The sequence below is a fragment of the Crinia signifera genome, chromosome 1, assembly GCF_055691185.1.
Source record: "Crinia signifera chromosome 1, ASM5569118v1, whole genome shotgun sequence".
In the NCBI taxonomy this organism is placed as follows: domain Eukaryota; kingdom Metazoa; phylum Chordata; class Amphibia; order Anura; family Myobatrachidae; genus Crinia; species Crinia signifera.
This window is the reverse complement of record NC_139217.1, coordinates 411,362,482-411,388,104: the sequence shown is the minus strand read 5'-3', so window position 1 is coordinate 411,388,104 and position 25,623 is coordinate 411,362,482. Positions and strand designations below refer to the sequence as shown.

The window sequence follows — 25,623 nt, the reverse complement described above, 5'->3', positions numbered from 1 at the left end:
ACTATTTCCCTGAATCACCGATGGATCACCAATCACCAATGGATGTTCCTTTGGGTCATGGAATAGATGTACGGTGGACTTACAGTAAGTAAACTTAGGGTTGCTCAGATGCCCGATAGCCAGCCTTATGTTGTCGATGATGAGCTGATGCTCCGTCTTAAGATATGTGCAGTTGATCACAGAAAACAGCCTCCTGCTGAATTAACATAGCTTCCCAGATCAACTGTTACTGAAAACGCCACATCACTTGCATTAATCTCTGAATCAGCCCTAAGAGCATATTTCTGCTGCCCACCTCTTTGAGGTTGGAGTGTAGTATTAAGGGGATCACTGCTCTGCTACTGTGCAATTTAGAGGAGTCTAACTTGGAGAGAAAATAGAGCACAAACAGCATATTAGAGTAAACGCACTAAACAGGCCAATGGGATCATTATTACACAAGCCCTGCCCCTTTCTTTATGAGCTACACGGGATAGTCGCTTGTCACATCTGGTAACATGAAAACTGTGAAACAAATGGAAGCCCAATGACAGTTCCACTCTTCTTCTTAATACTAAATGGTAAGACTCAAACACAACATTTAACACTATCTCGTCATGCCAATGCTAACAGATTAATAATTAGCTATACTGATGCCTTCCAAGCAATGAAAAAATATGGTGCACAGCATTTGTAGGACAATGACTTTAGGTTGGAGGGATCTATAAACCTACGTATCCAGTGTTTTACCAGTACTGTAACAGGCTGCTTCCTACAGCTCTTATAAGTTGTAGAAGTGGAAACAGACCAGAAATTATGTTTACCACTATCAGCCAGTCCTCAGCTACCTCAATCTTAAACTGCTGTGATTATGGCCACATCAGCTCTCACGGTGAATAACAAAATTTGCCACCACGATGGGTTTAATTTGGAGCCCTTACTTTCTCCTGATAAGTAATTATAGTACCACAATTATCATTAGTCAAATAATGATGTCACACCTATATGTAATGAAACATTTAGCAATACCACATATATACTGTGACTTCATAGAAAGAACTTCTCTATTGACACTAAGATCAGGGTTTTAATCATTATACAAGTTACTACACTGTGAAACAATTACAAAAAGGAATAGACAAAGGACACAGATTATTATACTGTATATAGTCTCGAGAAATAAAAAAGGAACAACACAGGGCTAGCTGTACTAAGCTTGAACAGTGATAAAATGGAGAGATAAAGTGCCAGTCAATCAGCTCCTAACTGCCATGTTACAGGCGGTGTTTGAAAAATGACAGGTAGGCGCTGATCGGTTGTGTGGTATATCATTCTCCATTTTAACACTTTTCAAGGCTTCGTACATCTCGCTTTGAATCTCTACTTTTCAAATGATCAGTTAGGACACTGCAGTGAGAGGAGGGAATGGAGTAATGCATCTCAGTCAGACTCTCTTCAGGGAAATTGACCATAAATGACAGGTCTCCCCCATTTTATCCCAATGCAGGGTTCCTCCTACCCCCTATCTTTTTTAGTGTAATTTTGTAAGAAGTCAGATTCCCCTATTAAAAGGTAAGGGAAAAGAATGCCCGGGTCTTCCAGGGGTGGTCAGGCATTCCCATACCATAACTGTCAAGACAATAAGCTTGGTTTCTAGACCAATATATGTGACACCTTTCGTTGAGAATTGTTGAAGTATAGGGCCGGTAGATCATCATACAGTTGGGGGGTCTGAAAGCCCTTTAGAAGTACATCCTGGACGCTTATATGTGCCACTGTCTTTTATAACTAGCCAAGCTGGAACCTTGCTATCCAGCTCTCACTAAAAATACTGGCCTCCTATGCAATGCAGCTGGTGCATTACTCACAGCACTGGAGTCAAGGATTTGGTGCCCCCATGCCCCTAATTGTGTGGAGTTTGCAAATCTTCACCATGCTTGTGTAGGTTACCAACAGGTACTCCCAGAATCCAATAATATACTGGTACAAGTTCCACAGACTCCAAGCAAAAATTTGTTTCAATAATTTAAGTGTGTGCTCCTACATTTGTTTATGCAGACTAAATGGGCCAAGTGGTTCTTATCTGCCATCACATTCTATGTTTCTATGAAGGTTATGGTAGGAATTGATAGGTCATACAAGTATTAGACAACGTTTTAAAAATGACATCTTGTGGTTACTGCCAGACAGGAACATTATACCCTGTCACATGAGAGAACTTCACTTGCATGTAGCCTACTGCAAACTATACTTTGTTTCCAATTAATAATAATAAATGTATTTATTTAGCATTTTCTCCACCAGACAAACATACATTTTTTTTACGAATGATTAGCATTATAGTAGAGATCTACAGAAAGAAAAAAAAAAAACCAAGAGATCCCAATAAATATAATGCACGGTTAGTGCATTCATTTCGTGTACTAAATTCCACAGGTTATACTGTCTATTTCACCCATGAGAAGTATCAGGTGAGGCAGCCATCTTGGGTGCACCATTCTTGGTATGCTTTCTGGTTGCCAGTGAGAAAACCATTCATTTACTCTAAAGGATGACAAATGGGATAGCAGGACTATATACAGTATATATAAAGGCTGTTAGTGACCATAACAAGAATACTGCTGGTTTTTATAAGGACTCAAGTGGAAAAATGTTATACTTGCAGAGTATGGAAAAAATTAGTGTCAGCAAATTAAAATGCTACTAAATATTTTGGGCACATAGAAATGTCTGTAAACCAATATCCATTGTTTTAGTACAGTTTTGCACAAAGTTGAAATAAACATTTTCAACAATCATTTGCAAACGCAAAACCCCTCTTCCATCTATAGCATACATCCATGTACCAAGACCCCATCATATAACCCATTATTGAGCTTTTTAGATTCATTCACCTGAAAACTGACACGGTTTGGCAGAATTATGTTAACCTCTTGGGTGGTATGCCTGGAGATTTTCCGGGCTCAGCTGAGCTGCCGCAGCGGGCTGTCCCAGAAAATTTCCGGGCATACCACTTTGCATTAGGTGCGCGTCAGTGGTGCCTCCAGCGGAGCACCACTGGCGCACTACCTTTAGGGGTCCCCCCCCCCCCGTCACCTCCTTCCCCCCCACCTCCTCCGGAGCTCCCCTGCCGTCAGCCGCCATTCACTGTTTGCATCAGCCGCCGTGAAACATCCCCGAGCCTGCCGCCTGTGTGATGACTGACAGGCGGCAGGGGGAAGCGGCAGCAGGGGAGCTCCGGCGCGCCCTAGCAAAACCCACCACTCAAGGGGTTAATAAACCCTCTCCAAGTCCTTTCATTAGGAGAGATGTACCAGAGGTTTTGCACAGTGTCCCAGCATATTTACCCTACCTGTTCATCTGCTTAAGGGCTTCCTCTGAAGAAGCAATAGAATTGGATTGCAAAAGTAACAGGACCTAATTTGCACATAATTGAATTGATTCCAGTATACGGCGAATGTAAAATCAATATATTGGGTGTAATACTCCTTTCACATGATGCTGCATCCACTAATATTACCAATGGTAAAATACATAGACATATGGAAAAAGTAATATCACCTCTCAGATGTTATAGGTCAGTGATGGCTAACCTTGACACTCCAGATGTTGTTGAACTACAGATCCCAGCATGCCCTGCTACAGTTTTGATATTTGGCCATGCTAAAACTGATGCAGGGCATGCTGGGATATGTAGTTCAACAACAGCTTGAGTGTCAAGGTTAGCCATCACTGTTATAGGTGAAGAAAGAGTCACTTACTTTCATTGCTCTCTTGATGTAAGGGATTTGTGTTCCACTGTTTAAGTCCTCGTTTATTATAAGTCTTCTGGCCCACTGTCCTGCCCGCACCACTCCACTGCCATGGATTAACACCAGCATTTTTTCTGGATTTGTCATTGCATCCTTGCTCATGAAAATAAAACTCTTTGGTTCACTTTCAGTTGCATCTATCTGGAAAGGAATAGACACACAATTAATTAACATTGCACTGGTATATAAAAGTAAAAGCTAATACAGATTTTCCATATACAGCATAGTGCATGGCACATTACTATTGAAGCATTATTTGCACCATTTACAGCAATTGCATCATAATGTGACAAAGGAAGAGTCCACTCAAGCAATACAAAGGGATGGACATAACAAAAACACCAAAGGGTAAATAAGGGTTGAGTATCATTGAAGTAATAGTGTGTACACCAGGTAAGATATGGCTTCCGATGTTGCCGATATAGTCAACATCAGAAGCCATATCGCATGCAGATCGCGATCTGATCGCATCGGGACTCGCATATCCTGCCGGGTGTACACACCATTACTCTTTGCCCAAAAACACATAGGTGCAATGAAACCAGGGTGAAAACTGAGCTATTTTCAGGGATTTCTCTTTGACCGCTTGGTGCAGGTGAAACAAAATCCCCGATTAGCCACAGTTCGAGCAAGCTTAACGGGGCTAATTGAATAGCCCATTGGTGACACAATTACCTCTGTTCAATGATCACGGGTAATTGAATACCGACCGTAGTCCTCTTACCTACTGTTGCCTGCCCTCCGGCATTCTGCAGGAGACTCCCTGAAATAGTAGCAAACTCCATCACGAGTCTAAAAAATCTCCATTATTATGCAGCGGTTACATTTTTTAGTGAATGGGATCACCAATGCCCTTCCAAAGCATTGGTGATAAATGACAATGGGGCAGATGTTATACTTCCTGGTTCGCCTCATTAGTGAGGCAAAGCAGGAAGGGACATCGACAAGATGTATTAATATCTTGTCTGCCGAAGTGGGGGAGCGCTAACTCCCCCCTCCGGGGATGTCCCCTCCTGTCTCCCGGCCAGCTGCACTGGGCATGCTCGGGATCTCGCAACTCACGCAAGATCCCCAGCGCAGCCCAGACCTAACCGCAGGGACGGCGCTGTGCCTGCTGTTTAGATAGGGCTTCTCCAGCTGCTGAAGCCGCCGAGTGACTGGGACGCGCGTGCGAGTGAGACGCTCACGCGTCCTGGTCTGATTGAGTCCCTCTCGCCAGCGGGGACATTCTGGCGGGTGCTGGGGATGAATGAGAGGGCCTCCATCTGTATGCGCTTCTCTTTCCCCGTTTGTAAATAAGTAGTCTCATTTTTATGGTTTCTGTCTCAATTGTGGAGCACAATGGAATATGCTGAAACTACATAAATAAATGTTAACAATAATAATGTTAATTATAGTGTCCACTATCAAATTGCAAATTATGTGCATATATTTTATCTTAATATTTAAATTAGGACTCCAGCTGAGCGGTACCGTGTAAAAGTTGACTATTATAAATGCAGAAAAGTAAAAGCCAAACACGATTAATGTATTCCTCGCTTCTAATGTAACTCCTTGCTCTATTGCTCCACTGAATGTAAATAACTTCCCTGACCGACTCATTAGGAATTTAAAGCCAACCACCAGTGAGTCCCATCAAGGGTCTCCTTGTCTTCGCAGAGCCAAATATGAAGATTTGAGGTTATCTTAATTATGTGTTCTCAAACTGGTCCCACTTGAGTGGAACCGTCTTGACCATTGGACCATGTAATACATATACATCCATATACATGCGGCTGAATGATGGATCATGCAGGTGTCTATTATTACAAATAGAAGATCAAGCAAGCTGGTCACCTGACACACACATTTACATTATCAATACATGGTTTACTATCATAATGTGAGTGACCAGCAAGAAGATGCTACATACTGTATGGTGAGGAATATTCACTTATAGAGCACATGGGGGATGGGAAGGGAATCCACCTGAAGATCCGGAGTTGTGCCAGATTGGACGGAAACTTTATGTAAGTTCGAGTTATGCAAAAAGTGTGAAACATTTCATGTCACCCTAAGTGTGGCTCATTCAAATATAAATCACACTGCTAAATGGCCAAGAGATCATCCCCATATATATTGGTCCAGGTCTCAACATTATTTGAAAACGCTTATACAGTATTGTAGTGTGTGTGTTGAGAGTAATGCATCATAGAAACATAGAATTTGACAGCAGATAAGAACCTTTTGGCCAATCTAGTCTTCCCTTTATTTCTTTTTAACATTTGGTAAGTTAATTCCATGGGGTAACTTTACTAAGATGGGAGTTCTATTGAAAATTGTATGTGGCTATGGTCAACCAATCAGATTCTATCTATCATCTTCAAGAAGGTGCAAGAAGTCGATTCTGATTGGTTGCCCATAGCCATATCCCATGTGAAATAGAACTCCCATCTTAGTACATCCCCCCCCCCCCCCCCCCAGTGCTTTGTAATTAGGAATATCAGCATGTGCAGTAAGAGATTGCTGTAAGTAATGGGTGCCGGCTATACAGTAATATTGTTTGGAGACTGGGCAGTTTGACTGTCACTGAGGGGTAGATGTATGAAGCACTGATAGGGGAGAAGTGATAAAGTACCTGGTACTTTATCAACGGCCAATCAGCTCCTATTTAAACCCAGCCTGTACCTTAACAGTGAGGAGCTAATTGGCCGGTGATAAAGTACCAGGCACTTTATCACTTCACCTTCCTTATCACTACTTCATACTGTATGTCTACCCCTGATACAGTGGAATACATAGACAAGGGACCACAGTATTGTGTTAAGTCATGATCTCTCTTTATAACTTAAGTCCCCCTCTGATGCACGTTTATTAAATAACTTGATGCAAAAAGCACAGGAGAGTATTATTGTGCAGTTCAGAAGGAATACACAAAGATTATGGTGATTCCGCTACCTAAGGGTAGCAGGCAAGCTTATTTGTTGTAACTGTAACTTGTCACTGGGGCTACCTAAGTAGTCAATGGATATTCCGGGTTCCTCGAGAGCACCTTTTATATCCATAATCCCCAGCTCCATTTTCTTCTCATTACTCATATGCCCCCTGGCTTTACCCTTATTGTTTCACAACTCATGAGTGGTTAACCCAATTCTCCAGCAGATTTGTCCTTGCAGATTACCGCCTCACTTCTTAACATTATTCTAGTCTTTACACAACAAATCATTTCCTCTGACATTTTACATTTCTCCGTTTAAAAGTGCTAATTAAAACTTCATACAACAGCAATTTGTATTTTACTGTGGTAATTCATTAAACAGGGCTTTCACTGAGGAACGTCCATAAAAGGTCAGGGCTGAGCACAACCTTGCTTTATCGACAAATCAACCAATAACACATTTAGTCCTAAGAGCAGCAAGACTACAGAAAGCAATTTGTATCTATTAATGCTGCATAGTATGATGTGGGTTATTAAACCCCGTGAACCTTAATCTGTTCTTTAGAAATAGATAGAAGCAACTTAGAAGGTCCAAGGGCGTTTCAACATAAACTGGATACTTAAGCACCAATGGTACAGTACTTGGATGATCACTGGAGAAACTGAACCCAAATGTACAAAAAGGGCCAGAATTACAGCATGATTTGGCTCCTGACTCTGGTTCTCTCACATCACACATATGTATTAGGTCACATCAGTACTGCAGCATGAGCTGCCATGGCCAGGTGTTGGTAGAATCTTCTTCATTCTCTTCTACTTACGTTACGGATGGTAACCTCGGATTACATATCAGAACTCTATACAGATGTGACTTTTTTATACTGTGGCACACCTGACCAACTTGCCCATGCCAAACTCCTGCTTAACCCTTTGATTGTCAACGTCTCTGTGAGAGATGTTTAAAATATAGGTACTCTTTACCTAGCACGGCGCCCATCGCGGCCATCAAATGCACTAAAAAACGTGTGTGACGCGATGCCCGCGATTTCCCATAGGGAACAATGTTAAAAGTGTGATTGGACGCGATTTTACTGTTCAATGCCTCAATGCCCGCGATTTTTCCATAGGAAACAATGTTAAATGGGCCACAGAGCCCAAATAGTCCCCCTGAAGTCTGAAATGGCCCCCACAATTGTTAACGCCACCCCACGATCAACGTGAACCCGAAGCGTGGCGAGCGCAGCGAGCCCGCGAGGGGCGGTGGTACGCGTCCTCCGACCTTTTCATACCCCCACTATCCACGTCGGCGTGGAGTTGAGAATAGAATAGTGTGGCGAGCGCAGCGAGCCCGAAGCATGGCGAGCGCAGCGTGCCCCGCGAGGGGACGCGGATACCTTCACAGGTAAACGCGTCCCTTCGCGGGCTTCACAGGTATCCGCGTCCCCTCACGGGGCACGCTGCGCTCGCCACGCTTCGGGCTCGGTGGCTCGCTGCGCTCGCCACACTATTCTATTCTCAACTCCACGCCGACGTGGATAGTGGGGGTATGAAAAGGTCGGAGGACGCGTACCGCCGCCGCTCGCCACGCTTCGGGTTCACGTTGATCGTGGGGTGGCGTTAACAATTGTGGGGGCCATTTAAGACTTCAGGGGGACTATTAGGGCTCTGTGGCCCATTTAACATTGTTTCCTATGGAAAAATCGCTGGCATTGAGGCATTGAACAGTAAAATCGCGTCCAATCACACTTTTAACATTGATCCCTATGGGAAATCGCGGGCATCGCGTCGCACCCGTTTTTTTAGTGCATGCGATGCCCGCGATTTTTTACCCCGATGTCCGCGATGGACATCGTGGGCGCCGTGCTAGGTAAAGAGTACCAAAACATATGTAAAAAATGCCAGCGTCGCTCACATTTGTTATATAAATTCAAATCAAATAAAAAATGTTGTTTGTAAAAAGATTATATTTCCTCTATAAAGGTAAACATTACAGGCCATTATGATGAATAAAAATGTTGGCTTGGCAATTTTCACACCTTTTGACAAATCCACATGGCTCTCAACGGGTTAAACTGCATCTACGAACATGCATATATCAAATTCCCATGCGGTTAAGGTCGTAGTCTAGTGTCTTTTCCCTTGTACTACCATATGAATAAGACACAAAATGTACCAAATATATGGTACGCTACTTATTTCAGAATTTGTCCCGTATGGTGTATAGACACTAAATATATGCGGAAACATCTGTAGTGTACATCTGTAACAACCGCTATAAGTTCTGTGTAAGGTGGAACTCTAAAGAGGAGAATTCGGCATTCAGTGACAATAGAGGATATACTGAAGCCTTTGGAATTTATTGGTTAATTTAACTTGCCAAATTATATAATAACTGGTAAGGGCCTATTTCGCCTGTATCAACATGACAGATGAAATAAGCATTAAAGATGGTTCTAAAAGACCTTGTCAACCTTTTTAGAAATATAATATTAGTGCTCACTCTAGGCCAGGGGTAGGCAAGGAATTATTAATGGAGTCCGGATATTTCTAATTATTTGGATCGAGGTCCACAAAATCAAATATCTGTAATGTAATTAATAACAAGGTTTTATTTTGGTGCTGAAACTTATACTAAAATGTAAGTATAAATTTCAGCACCAAAATAATCTAGACCAGGGGTGGCCGGACTTTTGTAGCCCAGGATCTACTATTTTTACTCTTACCGGTAATCTACCGGCATCTCCCCCTTGTGCAAAATATTCCCTGCAATATGCTCCTTACTCACTTCACATTACAGTTTGAGCCAAAATTCACATTATGCCCCACAATATGAGCCAAAATTCACATTATGACACACAGAATCAGAGTGATTATGTCCACCAACCTAACACAAAGGGTCAGCTTCTGATGAATAAAACCAAACTGCCACATAAAACCCCAGTCCCTGTGCCTCTCAGGAGTGCACCCTCCTCCCAAAAAAAGTTGTTTTTTCCATGGGGGCCACAAAGGTCCATCATATTGAACTGAGATGAAGAGAAACCCCCTTCTTCACCCCTCCACGTAAAAAAAAAAAAAAAGCCAAGCATTTTACACTTACACAGCAGTATTCTGCCTGCTGCCACAACCACTGTGTTCTGCCCGCTGCCACCACCACTGTATCCTCTGCACTGCCACCGTTCCCACCTCTGCTGCTCATGTTCTCGGCAGACTGTCTCAGCTTCTCAGCCCTTAAAGTGCGCGGTGATGTCACAGACACACACGCGCAATGCATTACTGGGACCGCTGAAGCCATAAGAGGCTTCAGGAGGTGAATGGGGCCAGGAGAGGCATCAGCAATGTAATGGCCACATCTTAACGGTCCGCATTTCTGCCCTTTACGGTCCGGAGTTGGACAGCGGTCTGCCAGTTGCCTACCCTTGCTCTTGGCGCAGGGTGCTGATCAGTGAGGAGGGCATATTTTCATTTTGAAGGGCAAAGTTTTAGATGTGGTATATCGCTATAAATATAGTAGCTATACATCATATTGAAAAACTTGTTAGAGGTGGTTTTAGTTTTGGAATCGCCAGTGTGTCACATCCTTGTTCTTTATTTGCTGTATGAATTTAGAGTCTTTGGTGAAGGCTTTCAGTGTGCACACAGGCTGACCCGAAATAACAAAAGCGCTGCCACACGGTGTCCAACGTGCAGGAGGCTACCCCACTCCGCAGACTGGGTAGTGAGTGCAGCCCGCAGACCCCCAGCTACCCCTCACCCTCCCCACGCCAGTGTATATGCTGGCAGAGACCCCCTATAATGTATGTGTATAATGTTGTCAGGTCCCCCCTCCCACATTATTGTGGCTTTACCATCAGCTTAGTTGTGGGTTTTTTGCGTGTGTGTGTGTGGGGGGGGAGGGGGTCTTAAGGGGAGACTCTCCTTTAAGACCTATGGGTTTTTCTTTCTGGCATTCGATGCTGAAAAGGGACCTTAAGTTGTCATACAACCACAAGGTGAAAAACAAGGTCCACAGAGCAACACAGACTACAAATGATAACTGATCTCCGCCAGTGTAAGTATTACTTTGCTGTTCAAAAAAAAGCATTAGACTTGTTTTTGCTTTCATCTTCCCCATAATGGGTTATAAATCAAACATCCATCTTTGATTGATGCAGGGAAGAAAGAAAGGTTAAAAAGAAACAAAAAGAAAACCCCAAACCATTCCTGAAGGGTTGTAGATTACTAGATACATAAAAGGAGTCGGAAAGGGAACTCCACAGAGATGTCCAACCAGGTTATTAATAAAATAAGCTCAATGTTACAAAGGCCAGTTCAAAATCATTTGCATTTACATGGGGTCTTTACAGTGTTGTAAAAAGGTGTTAAGAGGAATGCTTTTAGTCTTCCTGACATCCGTTGTGTGCACCTGCAGCCTAGCATAAAAGAGCGGCTTTCTTTATGGCGGGGGACTACGAGGGAGGAAAATGCTGCTGCACTCATTCTTCTAGATTTATCTATCCATATAGGACGATTTTATTTCTGCACTATCTACCAGGCGGTCAAGATGACAGAACAGTAATGTCAGCGCCATCAGTTGAGCGTGGCCGAATGAAGAAATGCTTGAATTGCTTCATCAGGGACACCTAGTGGCTGCCGACTGTCAAACATTTTGAATCCCCCCCCCCCCCCCATAGTGGCAAAGATCAGCATTAAGGCCCATACACACTAGAGGACACTGATATTGGCAGTGGCGGGAACCTGGCGTAGGGACAGGCATCGGCAAGTGCATGCACACTTGCCAATGCCGCACACGAAGGGGGTGATGGTGGAGGGGAGCGACTTTGTTGCAGCATGACCGTCGTTAACGAGGTCTTCCTCAGCCGAACAAGTTTGGATGAGGGTGCAGGTGGATAACGACAAATGGAAGCATGCGTCGTATATATATAATTAAACTACAGGTCATTCATTTGTATACACCCACAGAATTGTGCGTTTTGCACAGAAATAAGGCCACCTGCTGCAACTGGCAGGTTCGCCATTTCCAGGGAAGCCACACCCCCTAACTGTACGGTCACACTTGTCATTTCTGCCACGCGGCCTCGCCATGCATAAGACCCTTTTTCCTGATAAAAAGAAAAAGGGATTTATGCTAACGGCCATATTATATCTGTATGACTTGTTCTCAATGTCACAAAGTGCTTATAGTGATATCAGATACATGCTCAATATTGTTTTGAAACAAATTCATTAACACATGTACAGCAGGGTGACTGTATCAGTGTTTCTCAGTGCAATGACTTTGACCACGCAATGAAGTTGGTGCCAGAAAAAGGGACCGGAGCGCATCGGACACTATGGATTTCCTGGGAATTTCATGAATAACAGTCTCTTAACATTATAAGTATAAAACACTGAGCTGCAGTACAGATCATTTCCCGCCTTTCCTTTCTCTACTACAAACTACTGCACATCACTGTTGACAACTGCAAGATAGGTTTTGGCTGCTACGTTTAGGTGTTAAAAAATAAACTCAATAAAAAAAGAAAAAATGCCTGATAATACAAGATCAACATGGATCAGAACCTCTAAAAATGTTCTCAGCTTGTTGATGAATCCATGCCACAATGACTTCAGACTAATCAGAGGCAAAAGAGGGTTCCGACCAAGTCCTAGAAATGCGTACTCAATAAAGTGGCCTCTGATTCCATTATATTATAAGCCATTCTTACTGGTTTTTGTTTAGGCTATAATAAGTAGCTCTCATGGTTTATAAAGCTATTTAATTACCATGTGTAAATTCTACAGCAAAGTGATGGGAACAATGAATGGAATAAACAGAGAAAGGTTACACCAAGATACCGTAATACTAGACTTTAACAAAATGTTGTTAATCTGAATGTATGAAACATTTCCAAAAATTACTTACCGGTAAATATACCTTCTGCAGATTGCAGTCCTTTTCCAGCAACTCATATACGTGCTTTGTTATAATCTGTCAAAAAATACAGTATTGGATTATAAATCCCCAATATACATACAGCAAATGATATAAACTTGTTATTTGTAATATACAGTTCAGTAAAACTAACAAAATCATGGGACGGATAAACAATGGTCTGCATTACCTATATGAACACCAACTAGCAGCAAAACAGAACGGTTCCGAATGTTTTTTACCGGAACATGCAAAATTAGCTAATTTTAGAATTGAATTTACTGTAAGACCACATAAAAGCCTTTATATAAAATACAAATATAGGAAATTCATTAAAATAAAAGATGAATAAAATAATAAATAATATAATGATGTAGTGGTTTTGTTCCCGTCAACTGTAGGAAGGAAGGAGGAAGCCATTTTGAGGTTATAACCGTGTGCAACTGACAGGTACTCCTAAAACTAAAAAAATAATCAAACTGTTCACAACTTTATTATAACTCTAGACTGATTGCACAGCAGTAGTCTTTATAATTTCTCTATCAGGAATTTCTTGCTGACTTGCAGAAAATACTTATGAGTGTCACAGAAATAGGCAGAGATATACAGTATGTGATAGATAACCACACTGGATTTCATGGTCAAATATTCAAAAATTAAAAATCAACATATTCCAGGGACATTAGATTATTTTTAATTTTCTTTTGGTGAGTGAATTTGTGTGGCTATTAGCATGTGCTTTCTTCTATCACTGAAGCAGGTGTTCATAGAGAAATCATTTAATTGCATAGTTAATACTTTTGGCTTTTACACAGGGACATCATTTAGTCAGGGTTTCAGGCATATGTACATTGCTGATTGATTCAGCAAGTAAGAAGACAGTCACAAAGTCCATGACGGGTTACACTGGTCTATATCAGTGCTGTCATTAGTATCTGCATTTAGAGGAACATGCAATAGCATTTATAAACATTATTAGGGATGGGAGAAACTCATTATGCTTGGCCTGCTTTTTGGACAAACCTGGCTAATTTTTAAGTACAAGACTGAATTTTGTTTTTATTTATTTTAAGGTAAATTGCATAAAATATCTTAAATATAAGGGAGTGGGTATTCATTAACTTAGCCCGGGCTTGTTGGACGGACCAAGGTAAGCTGTTAAGGTGGACACTCTCTTTGCAACACGAATGTCCACTGTTATGAAATTCCATTATGATAGGACATAGCCATGCCTTCCAGTATTTGGTCAGTCCCCGTCTGTACCTGGGCCCTTGCCATGCAGCGATAATAAAGTAACAATTTTTAGTAAATCTACAGTTATCTAGTAAATCTACAAATAGAGCCATCCTCATCTAGCCCTTTAATAGGATTAAGTGAGCCAGAGCTGTCGAATTTAATCCTATGCTAATCCCCTACTGTATTGTTCTATGTATTGTATTGCAGCTGAGAACAATAGGTCTTGGCTCACCATGGTTATCCAGAAAAGGCTAGCTGAAGAAGGCTCCATCTGTAACTGAGCGGTATGTGGGCACACCAGTATCGTGGAGGTAACATCATAGTATGCGCTCTACAACTCTGCATCCACCAGGATGTTGGGGTTTGAGGAATCAAGGAGATGTGAGAGAAGTTCTGCCTAGTTTACTTACACTAGGCCACAGGAAAGCCATGGTGAAAAAATGTTGGGTAGAGAAGGGGATGAGAAGATATTCTGAAGGATGAGTTGAGGTGACTAAACCAAGGAGACCCTTCTTGTTTTGTGCCAATAATGGCCTGCATTAGCAAGATTCAAGTATCCTGGTTCATGGTGACTTTCAAATCTCAACCATTATTGGCAAGTAGCGACACGTACTTGGTGTGGTCTTCTGTTGCACTTATACATGGAACGGAGATTTCTTTTTCTTAATAAGCAGAGCTTATCTTCAGTAGGAAGGTTTGCCGAGTCAAATAGTGTACAGATCAAACATAAGCTTTATCATTCTTATCTTAGCTCATTTTCCATAATTGCTAGGGGCCGGATGGGAGTGAAGGCTTTCACCCCTTACATTAATAACTCTAACCGACAGCAATACTGGGCAGTGTTACATTTTGGAGCTGAAACTTGCAGCTCAGATGAAAAATGTCTCTTCAGATCTTGTTCTGTGTTTTGAAAATGAAGTCTAAAGACATCAAGACAGGAGGGACAATAAGGGGTTAAAGGTGCATTTTATCTGTTACCGTATGTACTGTTTGGGGCAAGACTGCCTAAAAGCCATGAGGCAATGCAGTAATATTCCACCATTAGCTCTTTCTGGAGGTGAAAGCAAATTTGTAAGACTTCATCTAGCTATTTGCTTGCAAATAACTTGTTTTTTTAACCACACGCTGGCAATATAATCAGTATTTCAGAGAAGAGATTAGTGCTTCACCACTACTCAATTACAGGTTTTAAAGCAAAGGCACTAAGATGTAAACTATTCATTTGTGGCGACATCTAAAAATACTGTTTGCTCAAGACGACGTTGTTTGCTCATAGCAGTGAGATAACAGTCTGAGTACTTTAACTGTATCATTTAGTATCCATCAAACCCACCTGCTCATCAATAAAGATGCTTCCTGTGCATCACTTTCATTTAAACAAGGATAAGTTCAAAAGCCTGGTTATTCAAATATGTGACAAATCCGCAAATAAAATAGAATTATCATGTATTGTGAAAACAGTTACTATTTGAATGCGAACATCTCTGAGAGATGTGCAAAATATCTGCTAAAATGCTAAAGTCGCTCACATTTGTTGTCTACATTTAAATAAATAATGTTGTGTAAATAAAAAAAAAATATTTCCTGGGTATGGATCATTCGGTCGACCCAAGAAATGGTCGACAGGTACTCAAGGACGACAGGGTCCTTTAGGTCCACCGTCGGAAGGTCGACAATGCAGAAGGTCGACGCGCATTTTAGAGGTCTAGTTCTGGACACTGTCTAAGTGTACAGTAGCCCCACGCATCGCTCACTACTCTCAGCACACTATCGCTTGAGTCCTCAAACTGCGACCCTCCAGATGTTGTGAAACTACAAATCCCAGCATGCCTTGCCACAGTTTGAACACTCCCTTATAGCAAAACTGTGGCAAGGCATGCTGGGATTTGTAGTTTCACAACATCTGGAGGGCCGCAGCTTGAGGACCCATGCACTATCCTATTCTCCCTCCGTGCCCTAGGGCATGGTAGGGCATGAACTACCACCTGTTCTGGAACCACAGTGGGGGAAAAAATCCAAAAAAAAACCTTTCTTGTACTGACCTAATGACTGCACCCCATATTTCCTATATAAGGTAAACATTACAGGTTATTTTGATGAATACAAATGTTTGCTTAGCAATTATCACACTCATTTTAAAAAATTAACTTGGCACTTAAAGGGTTAAGTTGTTTCTCACTCATTAACAGGGGAAAAAAAGCCTCAATAATGAGCATAATACAAAGAGCAGCTTCCCAGGGTGCAGATGTACTAAGTCTTTAAACATGATCAAATAAAGAGTTATTAGTTACCAACCAATCAGCTTCTAACTGCTATGTTACAGACGTGGTTTAAAAAATGAGGTAGTAGCTGGTTGGTTGATACTGTACTTCATCACTTTTCAAGGCTCTCTACATCTCGTCCCATATCTCCATGCAGTCACCTTACCCACCATCTTCCAGGATTATACCAGAATGATCTGGCACCATTTTGTTAAAAAAGTGTTCCTGTTTTGCAACCAAAGAGTGGGCCACCTAACTGATCTGGTCATTGTTCCCTCTGGCAAAAGATCACAAGCTGGTCCATGTATACTTTGCCTGGTTAACCAACAGGCTGATTAGGCTGCAGCCTTGGGCACCAGGACTGGAGGAGGCTCCTTGCAGGTGGCACCCAAGGAATAAAATGAAGGCCTAATTTATTCCATGTTTCTTAGCTATCACCTGCCCCAATGTACCGTGGGAGGTAAAGGTTTCAATTTCACTGCCTGAAGGCTGTGCTAATGTGATCATGTAACTTACTGGTAGAACCATTACTTAATGTACAATGTGCTGGTCAGGCTAAAGTCAAAACCTCCTTAATACACCACAACCATTAGATCATACATGCCAGTTGTATAACCTCTGTTGCATGGGCAGTATGGTTGGTCTCCCATACACATGTGTTTAGCAGCATTACAAGCAGAGCTACATGTGTATTAGCCTAGGGCACCCGGAACCTTTAATCAGACCCTAATCTATAGTCTACATATTTAAAAGTCCATAGGGACAAGTCAACTAGCTGTTACAGCGGTTCTAGGGCTTCACATGCCCAACCATCGGCGCAGATTTTTCCTTGCACCCTACAGAGGCTGTGACATTGAAGTACTGTGGGCCTAATTCTCAGGGATGAATGCAGCTGAACATTGCAGCCATTCATCCCTCGGAATTGATTTGAAAATCTTTTTGAACTTCAGATGTCTACAGAAGGCCTATTGGAAACCAAGTCAAATTAAATGTTATTCACATCTCAAGCAATTCTTGTAATAAACACCTTTCATCATTTAGAAAACCCCAATTGATTTTTTATTCTTTAGATAAAGCTATCATTAGTATTGTGAGGTTTCCTTTCTACTACAGTCATGTTATCCTGCTTTGTATAACATTGCTAAATACAATAATGCCTAAAGGACACAGATAGCGAAGCCGCCTTCTAGATTTTTTAAAAAGCCTTTAGAGTAACAATTCTTATTGCTTCAAAGAGTCCTGTAGCTGAGAGTACGAAGGAGTCCAGGGAATGGAAGAAATCTGCTGGCAGGTGGGGGAAGGTTTTGTTCATGTCCTTAACAAAACATAATAAAAAGATTTATTGTCTATAGGGCACATATTAAAGTCCCACAATTTAACGAGGAAGCCGAATCATACTTAGGCTCTGGTGATTTTTCAATGCCCTCATAAAGAACTACATGGAAGGAGAAGCCTGGAGAAAACAGTCAGGGCAATAGGTCTTCTTGTTTCAGGAGAAATAGCTGGAGAGGGCATTTTCGTGTTACAAGTTTCAAGCTGAAAAAGTTTTTGTACAAACTCTTACAAATGTTTCCTTGCAGTAGACACGAGAGCAGTTCCAATGAAACATATCATGTTATAACAAACCACAGGACATGCCAAAAAGCAATACTTGGATTTAGCAGTGTTTGCAGGACTCTTGTTAGAAAAATTAAATTAAATATATATTTAAAGTAAGGCCCATTTAGTAGAATGTATAGGACAAGATGCTCAACCACTGGCGCCTAGTAATCGTCTTTCTCCTGTGATGGACTGGCAGGGTTTACATTTACTACAAAGACAATGCTACAAGAGGACCTTCATCTGTACTGTGTTTTCAACAATTCCAACACATAAAAGTGTTAATGGCGACAACATGAAAAACTACACAAAGGAGTTCATTCTAGTCGACTCGCAAAGCTGCGAATTTCACAGCTTTGCTAGCCAACTAGGGTGGCCAATCCCAGACATTGTGGGGCCAAATCCCGGGATCCCACCGATCCCAATCCTTGGATTTGGCCCCAAAACGTCCAGGAATTCAAAACCGGGATTGGACATTGGAGTGTCCAATCCTGGGATTTCGGGATTAGACTATGCATGCGCTGACCTGGCATGGGACCTGTGCAGTGTAACTTGGTCATAGGTCATGCTGCGCAGGCTGCACTGCTGCGCAGGCTGCACTGCTGCGCCTCCACCACCGGAATCCTCCTCCACCTGAACTCTCCAAGGTGCACACAGGCATCTCCAGTATCAGACCCACTGCATTCCTCCACTCCGCTGCCTTGCTCCACCACTCCCCCAAGTAAGTCAATGTGGGGGACAGGGTGCGGCTTTCTTTTAGGGATTGCATCCTTAGAGCCAACTAAACACCGCCGGCCTGACGCTCGCCAATTTTACTCGCAGGGATTTGAATACATGTTTAGCATAAACATCAATTCGCAGCCTTGCGTGTGGGGCGAAATCAGAAATTATTTCTACAGGCCACACAAATTTAAGTCAGTGGAGACTGACTTACCCACGACACACCAGCCCAAACAATATTTCACGCAAAAATAAAGCCCTTCACATGTTAAGGGGAGGAGCCCCTTACGACGGTGTGAAAAGCACCCATAGGGCGCATGGAATCACCTATAGTGTTATTATAATCTACAGCAGGAGTCAACTAAAACATTTACAACCAGATGACCGTGTTCCGTCCTTTTTTGGCAAAGGTTTTGTCAGTGTAAACAAAATAAGGTTATGGTGGGTCTACAAAGGATACAATGCCATGGTACACTGTTTAGAATAGTTTTCTCTGCACCAGGGTCTCCGTTAAGCTATGTGGTCTAGAAAATAAGCTGAAACTCTACATAATAAACATTTATACATACAACTACACTGGGAATATATTAAGTTTAAGAATGCACATTTACTTTATCAAAGTGAAAAGTCACTAAATTCTGAATTTCATGCCATAACATACCTCTCCTAGGGCTTCATAACGCTTCTGGTTCCATCTGTGCAAGTCCTCCCGATAGTTGAAGACAAACGGTTCTCCAGTTTTTATATGTCGCAGCTGACCATCTATGTTAAAATAAATGTTTTACAGTATACTGTACTAACAAAATAACATATTCATTATTACAATTATTTAAAAACATAACCAGGTTTGGAAAGAGGCAGAAATCAGAAAACAACTGCTCACTAGTTCAAGTTGAAATAAATCCTGTAGTTAAAAAAATAAATAAAAACCCCATAGATTTGGATCATATGCAAGACTCTCCTCCAGTCTCCAAACCTATAAGCGTTCCCTAAAAACTAATCTCTTCAGGCAAGCTTATCAAATTCCAGAACCAGTCACAGAACATTGCATTCTGGTAGAATCGATGCAATAAAGAATACAGTATCTATCCTTATGTATCAATGCCTATTTCCCTATAGATTGTAAGCTTGCGAGCAGGGCCCTCCTACATTTAGACTGTCTGTAAATACCCTGTTTGTTGTATCACTGTCTCCTTTGTAAAGCTCAACAGAATATGCTGTGCTATATAAGAAACGGTTAATAAATAAATAAATAAATAAATAAATGTAATAGGGTGTGATTTTTTGAGCCTGTTTTTTTGTTGGTCAAAAAAGGCCAAAATTCCACTTTTACCCTTTGAGTGCCAAGGGAATTTGTCAAAAAACGGTGTGAAAATTGCCAAACAACAGTTGAAGCCTGGGGGTGATGTTTTGGCCGGAAGAACTTTATATAAAAAGTCTCCCCCGGTTGTGGCTGTTGGAGCCTGGTTCCAAAATACGGGGGACCCTTAGTCTTTTTTGTCCACTGTATTTTTTGGAACCAGGACCAGTTCAAGAAACCAGTGCCCATTTCCTATATATGGGGGTACCCCATCACTTTGTTCCCACATATTTGAAAAACCAGGCTGAAAATCGAATGCATTTATTTTTATTTTTTACTTTTACTGAAAAATCACAAACTCCCGTTACCTAAACAAAATGCACCTTTACTAAAAAAAAAATTACACATTTCTGTTATTAAAAAATCTCCAGAAATTGCAAGTGACTTGACTTCTGAAAAAAATGCACCCAATTACATGTGCGAGTTTCGGCCAAGAATTGCATATGTAACGTGTGATATGGTGCAGTCTATAAAATCGCACCCTATTCCATCTTGCCCATAGAGCAAGGGTAGCCAGAACGTTGATCGTGATCTACCAGTTGATCGCGGAAATTCCGCCAGTAGATTGTGATTTTCTAAAGTATTAAGCCGTTACCTCAAAATTCCTTCTGAAGCAGTGCATTGTGAGGGTGCATGGGTAACGTCACTGTGCACTCGTACGAAAGCTGTGAGGAAGAGGTGGGAGAGCTGAGCAGCGGAGGCGGGAAGGCAGAGCGGCAGCGGCGGCCAGAATAAAGTGTGAGACTGACTTTTTGTTATAATGTGCTTATGGTGCAGTGCGGGGTGGCAGGGACTGGGTCTCTGTTGATCCCAGCTGAATGGGATGTTGTTTTATGGCCCAGTGTCAAATTTTCGGTAAATTCCCTGTGTCAGAATGTGAATTTCCGGCACATTCCCTGTGTCAGAATGTGAATTTCCGGCACATTCCCTGTGTCAGAATGTGAATTTCCGGCACATTCCCTGTGTCAGAATGTGAATTTCCGGCACATTCCCTGTGTCAGAATGTGAATTTCCGGCACATTCCCTGTGTCAGAATGTGAATTTCCGGCACATTCCCCGTGTCAGAATGTGAATTTCCGGCACATTCCCCGTGGCAGAATGTGAATTTTAGCTCATCATGTGTGGCATAATGTAATGTGAATTTTGGCTCATTCCGTGTTGCATAGTGTGTAAGGAACGTATTGCATTTGGATGGGTATATTTTACACAGAGGGGAAAATGCCAGTAGATCCCTGGTAGGTAAGTAATCAAAAAGTAGATCTTGGGTTGCAAAAGTCCGGCCACCCTGCCATAGAGCTTAATACATAGATGTACACAAACATCTAACATCGTGATGTTAGATAATCACGAAAGTCATACACCAGTTAAAGAATGACTGGTACAGTTCGGGCTCTAAAACAATAGCCTAGAAAAGATTGACGCCATATCTTATTTGCGCATCAAGGTCTGCACCAACATAATGTGTCATTTGAAAATAAAACTTACTTTCGTTAAAGGCATATTCAAACCCTTCTAAGGTATCGGGGAATTCTAGAGGAGGCTCATCTTTTTTCATCAGCTCATCCAAGTCTATTCTAGAAAGTAAATCTAAATGTAAAGATAAACAACAGCAAATGTTACAATGATTACACTTCATATATTACCCAAAAATGCATTGGGTAGATTTATCAAATCTTGGAGATAAAGTTGTTTTTTATGGTAGCAAACAATCAGGTTCTGACATTTTCTATGGTGAACTTCTCCACTTCACATCTCCACATTTTTTATATTAATTAATATTAACAAAAGTTAAGATAATAAGAAAACAAAAATCTCAATAGGAAAATGTTACATGTTCTAAAAAAAGCCATGGTTGTTTAGGGATTTATAAACCACTATGGCTAGCTCAACAACATGTGACACTGGCTAAGCATCATGGGAGATGTAGTTTAGTTTCAGCAGCATTGGCATCTCTTCTATGAAACAGGACAGAAGAAGTGGCGGCATTGCCAGTGGCTGTATGTGTGTGTCCATACTGGCAGGTGTGGTATGTGGTTCCGACAGTCGGGATCCTGACAGTCATTAGCCGGACGCTGGGATCCCGACTGGCCGGACTCAGACAGCGTGCCCAGCGCAACAAAGCCCCTTGCGGGTAACGTGGACCCCCACGAGGGAGAATAGCCGACGGGAACCCGGCCGTCTGTGTTTTAACAGTTGGGATCCCCACGTCGGGTTAATGACTGTCGGGATCCCGACTGTCGGGACCCCGTCCGGCACCCATACTGGCTGCCTCTACAATATGACCATTGCTGTTTTCAGTATCCGACTAAGCACATTACCCTCATCACTAGGTAAATACATGTCAATTATCACTCTTTTTCTGAACATCTTTCTTGTTCCTGGTAAAAGGATTTTCCTAGGTTGTTTATTATTTTGAGAACAATAACTTTAAATGTAAATCGTCTCCGACTTCCACCGATCTTCCCCAGTAGCTCCCTGGGAAAGCTCACTAGATTTGGCACTTCATGTGCTGGGGAGCTGCAGGCATGGAGCAGCAGAACTGAAAACTTCTATTCAAAAGACTGGGTGGCCACTGATTAGCTGAGAGAGCTCTGTCAGCCAATCAGCAGCCTCCTATTGGCTGAGAGAGCTTTCTCAGCCAATCAGCACCTGTCGTTCGATTAGGATTTTTAAATTCTCCTGACTCTCCCCACCTGCCGGACCCTACTACCGCCCCTTATCAGATGTGATATATCGATTATGTGCAGCCCATGCGACCTCTCACTCCCATCAGATTTGATTGGTTGTCATACACTTGCAATTTGGACTGATTTCAAACTATTTAATTGCTCGATCTGCCGGAATCAGGTGAAATTGGGCCCAAATTGCATAGTGTATGGGGGCCTTTTGTCTTCATATCAAAATATATTTATAAAATGCTTTTTGGTATTTACTAAACAATACTGCTGTCAAGTATTACAGAATGGGAACCACTGATATATTCGGATGCGTCCTCATACATCTAGCATCCATAAGCCATGCAGCGTGAGATGCCTGGTGTGAGTGAGCTGCCAGGTCCTGTGTGACTAGGACGCACAAGGAGACTGCGGATTCATTTGATGTAGGACACTTGTATATTGTGTCTGACTGTGTCTGTATACGGAGCAGAACAGAGCTTGTATTGGGAAAAAGGTGCATGTGCTAAATTGTAGCACTACATGTACAGATCCAGAGACTCAGTCACACACATGTAAAGATGTAATATCAAATTAATCAGTAAAATCTCCTCCTGCGTCCTAGTCACATCAAAACTAAGACGTAGTCTAGCGGGAAAAAAAAAACACCCGGTGCTATAAAATTCTAAAAAGGTTCCTGGCATGATAAGAGGAACGGTTTGCGATGACTGCAGCAATGACACATCTGTACGAACTGTTGGATGCAAAACATACTGTATACATAGGCTGGGAAATAACTTGGTACGGTTAAATATACAATTTAACATCAGATAAGAACAACATGCAGCGGAACAGACTTACACACTAGGTTTTATTTTTATCAGAAGCCAGTAAATCTACCTATATATTCTTAGGGCCGGAGGAAAATCACACGAGCACAGGGAGAATATACAAACTCTACACAGTTAGGGTTATGTTCTTAGTGCTGTGAGTCAGTAACGTTAACCACTTAACCATCCACGCAGCACCGGTTCTACAGTATCAAACACGCCAACAATCAAAAACTGAAACAGACAACTACAGTAGGCCAAAGGAATGTGACTCACATACACCCCAATCCCTGTACCAGGTAGAGCACAAGATACGGGGGTCAGTTCAGCACCTAAACATGATGTTAGCCCATACAGAGCTGACTACATGATGCAAAATATGATCTTAATTGTTCTTCGGCGGTACCGCACCTTGAGGTGGAGATAAACCGCTCAGGTCCTTTCTGATGCTTTGGTTCAAAAAAGGCCAATGACTCATTAAAAGAGAAACAAGATTACACCATATTTGTACTGATTAGGATGAGAAAACTACATCAGAACACGAAAGAGAAATCTGCACTTGACCCACTGAACTGACTAAATCCTACTTAGACTTACAATGGCTGCAATAATAAGTATACCATGAGCAGATTAGTTTCCCCAGGTTCATCTGATTGACTTCTATCACAGCGCTGCACATTTTCTCAGTCTTCCATAATTAAATGCATAGCAGAAGCTAAATGAGAAATCATTTCCATAGCATATTTGTTGAGATTTCCCATGTCTTTTCAGACTAGACATAACCTTGCATTATGTAGCTATGTATGTTACTCAAATGAGGGTAGTTCTAAGGGGAGGGGGGTTAATAAAGCGCTAAAGATTAAGCAGCATAATGAAATAATTCTGTAAGCCACAGGCAATTTAAGTACTTTACAAAAACTACGTGAACACTAATAATTACCCAGCAGTGATTCCCACAGGTAGATGTGCCCTCATCACATACTACTGTACCCAATAATTAGGTAAATACGGGACCCTCAGCCTGCCTGGTAGGTACCGTACCCATTGATTACTCCTGGGAGCAGAAGCTGTATTATCTGCTCAGCTGGGTTCCAAAACACTCGTTACACATGTACTATTAGCCTGCTATTAACTGTATTAGCTGGGACATGCATGGGCTGGATCCAGAAGTGCCGAACAAGATATTGAAATCAATATATTACAAGACAGACCTTATTCTGTACTGGAAATTCATTCATCTCCATATTAGCATAATAAAACTTCCTTACTGCGGAGAGCATATATATCTAGCCATAACGTGCCCTATATTCAAAGCAACTCATTCAACGGAATGAAGTATAAAAAAGTAAGCAGGGTGGCTGTATGAAGTTTGCACTACACAGAGGTGTATTGCATACCACAATCTTTATGGGTCAGTTTGACTGGAGTACAATATCTCTTGCCTGTCCGGTTATGGACCCCATGCCGCCTCCTCCTCTCTACTTGGGCTGTGGTTTCACACAGGCTCCTTTCATGATAAATAGAACTCCTTGCTTTGTATTGTATTGCAGCTGAGAACAATAGATGACAATAAGCCTTGGTGAGCCATGGTTCACCATGGCTCTCCAGAGAAGGCTAGCTGTAGAATGCTCCCTCAGTACTCCCCATCACTCCGCTCTCTGACTCGCCCCTCTTAGATCCCTCTCTCTCCTCCTTAAAACTAGTTTCTGATAAAATAAAATATTTAGGTGTTCACTTCACCCGTACTCTCACAAACCTACAGTATATAAATCCAGCTTTTCTCCTGTTCTCCACAAACTCAACACTTGGACGTCTCTACCCATCTCCCCCTTTTAGGCAGTCTAGTGGTAACAAAAATCATAATTTTCCCAAAGATATTTTACATAATACAAATGCTTCATATTACCTTATACATGTATGACCAATTCAATTTAACAAATCCATAACCGGTTTCCGCTGGCTGGGGAAAAAAGCTAGAATCTCACTAGCCAAAGTGCACATCTCCAGATCGCATAAAGTATGAGAGCCCCCAAACTGCATTATTATACTCTCTCAGTTTTCTTTAGGTACATAAGAGACTGGCTATTAAATACAATAACCAATACTTCCCCTATCTTAGATCAAGCGCTGCTCCTTCCATTCTCCCCAGCAGCTTTACTCCATTCCAAATTTTGGCATGTATTTTCCTTCATTTAAGTAATTGGTGTTTAAATCACATTTTCCCATCCTCTTACTGATCACTATCCTCACTGTTGCAAAAAATATCATTTTAACTCATTGGATATCCCACACCTCACCATCTTTAAACGAACTCAAACAAAAACTATTGCAAGTGATATACTTT

The 25,623-nt window shown here is 41.8% G+C and overlaps 1 protein-coding gene across 3 annotated transcripts in view; it reads right to left on the bottom strand.

Annotated features, from left to right (window-relative positions):
* ARB2A (ARB2 cotranscriptional regulator A) overlaps positions 1-25,623 on the bottom strand; it is a 546,123-nt gene that overhangs the window by 379,130 nt on the left and 141,370 nt on the right. For all 3 annotated transcript variants that reach the window (XM_083151791.1, XM_083151789.1, XM_083151790.1), the window contains 4 exons: positions 21,281-21,382; positions 19,097-19,197; positions 12,611-12,676; positions 3,741-3,932 (listed from right to left, as the gene is read on the bottom strand). In XM_083151791.1, the coding sequence (XP_083007917.1) occupies positions 3,741-3,932; positions 12,611-12,676; positions 19,097-19,197; positions 21,281-21,382 (461 nt within the window). The remainder of the gene's footprint in view (positions 1-3,740; positions 3,933-12,610; positions 12,677-19,096; positions 19,198-21,280; positions 21,383-25,623) is intronic.